Source organism: Bidens hawaiensis, unplaced genomic scaffold (assembly GCF_021521415.1).
Source record: "Bidens hawaiensis isolate Kalapana, Puna unplaced genomic scaffold, B.hawaiensis_p1.1 tig00032121_1, whole genome shotgun sequence".
NCBI classification, from domain to species: domain Eukaryota; kingdom Viridiplantae; phylum Streptophyta; class Magnoliopsida; order Asterales; family Asteraceae; genus Bidens; species Bidens hawaiensis.
This window is the reverse complement of record NW_027495456.1, coordinates 202,128-209,297: the sequence shown is the minus strand read 5'-3', so window position 1 is coordinate 209,297 and position 7,170 is coordinate 202,128. Positions and strand designations below refer to the sequence as shown.

At 31.2% G+C, this 7,170-nt stretch overlaps 1 protein-coding gene across 1 annotated transcript; it reads left to right on the top strand.

Annotated features, from left to right (window-relative positions):
- The first annotated feature begins 657 nt into the window (after positions 1-657).
- LOC143583099 (uncharacterized) lies at positions 658-1,647 on the top strand. Its single transcript, XM_077065499.1, has 2 exons — positions 658-1,129; positions 1,358-1,647. Exons 1-2 carry the CDS (start codon positions 658-660, stop codon positions 1,645-1,647), a joined length of 762 nt encoding a protein of 253 aa, XP_076921614.1.
- The last annotated feature ends 5,523 nt before the right edge of the window (positions 1,648-7,170 follow it).

The window sequence follows — 7,170 nt, the reverse complement described above, 5'->3', positions numbered from 1 at the left end:
AAAGGCTGAGAAAAATCCCCAACAAGATTTCCGCTGTTAAAATTTAATGCAAATTCGTCCTCCGTATAACAAATGAAACATTGAAACCTTTAACTTTTACTTGACCTCCTCCAAATTTGTAGTTACACACAATAGCGAAACAAATAAGAAACCAAAGATCAAATCAATAAAGAAACACAGTTATAAACCAACTGTGTACATTTTGTAATTAATACTTTACATATATTTGGAGAACATTTTTTAACCATAGTCCGACTATTTTACTCGAGTTCATTGTGTAATGAATACTTTACTGGTTAATCTCTTAGTTTAACTGTGTGCATAGTAGAACAATCGCATTGGTCATATGATCTCCGTAATAGTGTATCCCTAAGACCCCCCGCTATGGGGCGCAGAGGGGTGAAGCTTTTGGGCGCCGAACACCGCCGTGGGGCGCGGTCCAACCCCGGGCGCGGCTGCTTCGGTCGTTCCAACGGCCGGCACGGTGGGTGAGAAATGTGGGCCCGCCTCCCCTTCAAACGGCTCTTTTGACCGTTAATATATATATATATATATATATATATATATATATATATATATATATATATATATCACCCAAACTAAACCATTTTCAATCTTTTTTACATAATTCTCCGACACCCAACTTCCACCCAAAAAATGTCTTCTGATTCATCTTCGACACCCGACTTCTACCCCGATCCCAACGATATTTCAGACTCGGATTCAGGGGATGAGGTAATATGTAGTGCTACCCGAGTCTTAGTCGAGCATAGCGAAAGCTCACAACCGCAAACAAGACGTCCTCATCGACAACGGGATCGTGTCGGTGCTCATGAACGGTTAATGCAAGATTATCTTTCGCCGGACGCGACTTTTGATTCGGAACAATTCCGGCGGCGTTTTCGGATGAGTCGCCAACTTTTGTTACGAATTGTTGGTGATTTAGAACGCGATTATGCTTTTTTCCAACAACGTGATGACGCGAAAGGTAAGTCGGGTTATTCTCCATTGCAAAAATGCACGGCGGCGATTCGTCAACTCGCGTATGAGACCGCGAGTGGCGCCATGGAAGAGTATTTACAAATGTCGGAGACAGTGGCTCGTGAAGCCCTTCACACGTTCTGCGAATGTAATAATTATCATTTTTAATATGTATTTATAAATCCTCTCATTTTAAATGCAAAATTAATAAACTGACTTTAAAAAATTAATATTAGGTATTCCCCAACTATATCATAAAAAATATTTGAGGAAGCCGACTCAAACCGACATACAAAAAATATACGAGGTGCATGAACAGAGTCACGGTTTCCCTGGGATGCTTGGTATCTTGATTGCACACATTGGGCTTGGGAAGCCTGCCCAGTTGCTTGGCAAGGTCAATATCAGCGGGGTGATCATGATGGACCAACAATTATCATTGAGGCTGTTGCATCATTTGATCTTTGGATATGTCATGCGTTCTTTGGGATGCCCGGCGCAAACAATGATATAGCTGACATAAATGCGTCTCCTCTTTTTGACCGTCTCGTGAACGGGGTTGGACCCGACACCTCATTTTCCACGAATGGTGTCAACTACGAATACGAATATTATTTAGTCGACGGGATTTATCCGGATTGGGCCACGTTGGTTCATAATTATTGAACCAAATAGTTGATTTTTTCATGTATATGTTTTTACTTTTAATTTAGTTTGTATTTGATAATTATTGTATTTAATAAATTTGTTGGTTTATTAAATTAAAAATAAATAAATTAAGGGGCTTCGAAGCCCCTGCACCATAGAGGGGTATCTTTGGGATGGAGCTTTGAAGCCCCCAGTGCCCACGTGGCGCTAACGTGGCACGAGGAAGGGGCTTCGAAACCCCTCACCATAGAGGATGACCTAACTATCATTGTTCTTTATTTCTCTCATTATCGTCATTGTGATTCTTCTCAGGTCACATGTTTCCCCAACAATTTTCAAAATAAAAAGAGGTTCAATGATGAAATGGCATCGCCATACTAATTAACTATAAAAATATAGTGTTAGTAACCAACAGAATCAAAGGCATTACATCTGGTTGTAAACAAGGAACAAGTCAATAATTGTAGCTAAGCAGTTACACTGTATTCTTGAGTTTTTTATTTAAGTATTTGGAAAAGAAAAGATAAGAATTTTTTTTTATTGTTGAGTTTTTTTCTTTAGAAGAAAAGAAAGAAAATGGAAAGAGAAGTTATGGTTTTTTTCCTCTAAAACTTTCCAGTCAAATATGGCTTGATTGTGAAAAAAAAAGTTTATAGCCCATTACCATATTACTAATTTACACTATCTCAATTCTCTTTTCCATGTTGCTATTAGAACATAATTGAAAAGTTATATTTTTTTCCCTATCTTTATTTTTCAATCTAATTCAAGAATGTAATTAATATTTTATTTTATTTTAACTCGAGAATGTCTTTTAAGTATATAATTTATTTTCTTTCTTTCCCCATCAAATCTTATCATTTCTTTTTCTTATATTTTAAACCCGAGAATGCAGTGTTAAATAATAAACAAACAAAAATAAGTATACATGGTAAAATCTCACTTATAGGAGAGTTAATGTAGGGTAACGATGCTATTCTAGTGTGACACCCTGATAAAAAAAATAACTCTTCCGACCTTAGATTAAAATTTCCAGCTATATAAATTATTATAAAATGCCATGGGTCTTTATCTAATTACCTGCCTTAACTTTGGTGCATCCATACTTGCTGAAATAAATGACATCAACAAACAACTTTACTTTATTGGAAAATTTTCAGAGTCATCAACAGGATTCACGATGAATGAAAGCTAGAAACAGAAAGAAACTTAAAGCTTGTACATCAAGATATTGAATTCAATTTAGTTGGCAGTTGGCTTGCTCTACCTTACTAGTCATCACATGTAATTTATTGTCATCAGATGACCTTAGTAGAAGTAAAACACCTTTGTGCATCGGTACAACCTTCTCCTAATCTCCCACAATCTAGTACTACCAATGTCCAACTGTCTTTGTACATTCATGTTCTGCAAGAGTACAATCCTTCACGCGACACTTAGTACAATCGCTCATTGCAGTACTCTTCAACGTTAACGTCTTGCCGGTTCTGCTTGCCATACTTGTTCTAAATTTATTTTTCTTTATATATTATATCAGTTAAGTAACATTTTAATTGTTACGATGGCCTTGAAGTGTAAAAGTGTATTTTGAACGACTATTCTTCAACATTGAATTCATTATCTTTTACTTAGGAACAAGTTTAACATAAACCAAACTACATCTGGATAATGGGTAAATGAGCAACAAGCTGCGCCGCTATCCTTTTTTTCTCCAACGACTATTTAATGCAATAGATGTATAAGGAACTTGCCATGTTCCATTTAATATTCACTAGTGATTTTATGTTGACCGAAGTCTTCTTTGTATGTGACAGCAAGGACTAGTATATGTTGTGAAATAAATTCACAGCTGCAAAATGAACTGCCACAAGCTTTACTAATAATTTAAAGAGAGTACTGGTGGCTGGTCTGTATTGGTGCTACCAATGAATTTGTATTCAGGATGTGTTAAACCATGTCCTCTATACTTGTGTGTAGGTTCTATGTATCGTAAGGAGTGGTTTATTAGTAAACTAGATTGATGTTCGTGTATTACATGGGTAATTGATGAAAATTTTAAACTATAACCATTAAGTGAATTACAGTCAACAAAATGATCATATATTGTTAATACAATTACAATTTATATGAAAATTACAGAAATTACATAACTAAGACTACACAAATATGTTACAAATAAGTACTCCATCCGTCACATTAGAAGTGCCATGGTTTGAAAAACACAAAGTTTAAGGTAGATTGAATGATTACTTTTCTTACTTACTAAATGACAATAATGCCCATGAAAATTGAGTCCATCAACATTCGTTATTAATGTTAATTGTGTGTGTTTAAGGTAAATTTGAAAATTGACTAATAAATTTTGAAAGTAGAGATTTGTAATGGGACAAACAAAAAAAGAAACATTGACACTTTTAATGGGACGGATGGAGTAAAATCTTCCTTGTACACTACATTTGTGATTGCAATGGTTGGTATACATTGTTTATCAAAAATCAAAATATTTAATCCATGTATGCTTGTAACTCTTTATAAGGTAACATATATGTCTGCTTATAACTCTTGGTATAGCCATGCATAGTTGTTTGTGTGAGAAATAAGGTTATTCAAGTACATACCGCGACCCTAGATAAATTATAATATATATCCATGAAACTAACAAAAAAATATTCATACACATAAAATAATATACCTTTTGATCAATTAATATATATGATGTCATTTGAGATCATTTGCTCATGTTTATAAAAAAATATGATTATCTCAAAAACAGATTACCTGAACTTTGATGATATAATTATCCTTAGAATCTTTAGAATCTGAATTGATTGATCATGAAAAATTATTTGTTGTTATTAATATTTTGCATATGACAAATTTTAATTAATTTTATATAGTAAATTAACAATCGTATAATCAATAAACATATAAAACCCAAATTTTAAATATAACAAAATGTTTTGTTTCATTTCATATGAATGGAAAATGATAAAATCATACTAACCTTAAAGCCATGTTCAAATAACAGTAAATTCTTTTTTTTTTTGTTAAAAAAATTGTGTATAGCTTTATTATTTTGAATATAAACTATAATAGACACTTTAATTATGTACTACCCAACAGGTAACACTAACATAACCTCAAATTATTGTATTTGTCTAAAAATAAAATTACTAAGTAATGTAATATTGAAATGATTTGATGAATAACTTATGAAAACGATATTCTAGGTTTTCATATCCTAAATGATTTTTGGAAAACGAAAATAGTGGAAAAGGGATTGAAACAGATTTTTCTGTTTAAAAATTTGAATGCTTTTAATTAAATAATTTGTCTATAAGGCATATTAAATTTAATATATTTGAATGTATAAAAAAATATAAATCAAGTTATAAAATATATGTTTCTGGAGCATTTTTGTCTTGAGTTATGAAAGAAAATATTGAAAACTAAATATTGATCTTCTTCTTGCTAACCTTTTATACTTCACAAAAAAAGTCATATAAATAAATGATAGATAGTTCATATAGTAAATTGTTATTCATATGGATTATAATTATAATATTCAACTTCAATGATTTAGTGCTAAACACCGAGATATATATAAAATGTAGTCTGCATATTTATATAAAATGGTTGGAGAAAATTAAGAAAATACAAATTTTTCTGAGTTCAAATATATATGGGAAAATTTTAAATCCAAATTTAAAACCCATATTATATAAAAAATTATGCATTGCTGCTCAAATCCCAGTTTAAAAATAAGTTATAGTTTACCTTTATTTTAATTAGCTATGATTTTAAAATTTTATTCTAATAGGTCTGCAACTTTAATTTTGATATTTCCTTATTTTATTATCTTCAACCATTAATGTTAATGAATAAAATCAAATAATATTTACATTCAAGAAAAACAAACTTCAATTCATATATTGAAATGACTTAAAATATAAGGATTAATTTTGAAACGTTAAAAAAGAGGAATAGAGCTATGAGAGTGACAAGTGGCAAAAAGAAGTAGTCATTTATTAGAATAGATAGACTAGCTTTTGAACTCGTCTAATATATGAGATTTGTCAAATAACCAAATTTTAAGAATTTAATCATACGTATTTATGGATTTTTTTTGAATTTATAGATTAGCTTTAATATTATCACACAAACATACTTCAAATGCTACATATAAATTTTACGTTTTATAATATTGAAATAATGTTTTAATGTGACATAAAATCAAATATTGGTGATTACTTAAACATATTAAAGATGTATATGATCAATACCAATGCAAGCAGTGTTTAAAAAACCGGTTCAAACCGGCTACTTGAACCGGTTAAACCAAATTTCGCACGACATACCGGTATATTTGCCAGGTTAATTTGCTAGAACATCAAACCGGCGGTTTTTTCTAACATACCGGTTTTTACCGGCAACCCGGCTTTAAGTCTGAGAAATTTTTAATATTTGTGGCTCATATTTTTTCAAAATTACTTTTAATTCAACAATTAACGTTGAAACATATAAACTTAGGACTATTTCTTTAAAAGTGTGTGTTTTTTGTATTATTTTTTAATGCGAATAAACTTTTGGATTATTTTTTTTCCGGAATCATTTACTTTGAGGTTATTTTTGGATTTAAAGTTACATTTATAGAAGATTATAAGATAAACTTTTGAATCGGTTGACCCTCCTGGTATAACTCGGTTCAACCGGTTGTTCAATTTTTAGTCTAATCCGGTACAAGTAAAACCAGTTTTTAAAACATTGAATGTAAGTTAAATAGAGTTTTACGAGTTGTAAGATTATAATTAGAAATTTCGTATTTATTCAATGAAATTTGAAGTACACACATAATTAAATAACTATTATAAGCATATGTCACTAATTATCACACGATAGTAGTTCGTAAATCATTACTTAAATAATTTAATAATTCACTATTTGATATAGATATTCAGCGGTTTATATGTTTTTTTAAAAAATAATGTCAAATTTATATATTAAATAGTAAAATTAGATGTAATGGGATAGTAAAAGTCAGTGTGATTTAAATTACATTAAACACAATTTTATATGGGTTACAACTAATGTTCTTACCAATTGGACTCATGGACCATGGATTACGGAGAGTAGAGATTAAAAAATGTTATTGAAAATTTTAAATTAGGATTGAATCTGGTTAGGACACATCGTCATCATTATTTTTATTTATTAGTATATAGGTAGATTTGGAGAAGAGAAAATAATCATTTGTGCCCCTGTGCTGGATGGGAGGGACCACTATACAGGTCTCATTCTCATATTGAGTAATTTATTGCATCGCACTTTTTCGACGGGTTTTTACGCTACTCCCTCTGTTGACTGTTTGTTGACTTTGTGAAATTACTATCATACCCTTAAATAATCAAATAAAATTACCATTCATGCCCTTTTATAGTAGCAGTGGTAGTAACCATCATCATCCCTAAGGTTTCAATTCGTCATCCTCATCTTCTGCACCACCCACCAACTTAATTCTAACTCCATCGATCCAACTCCAAC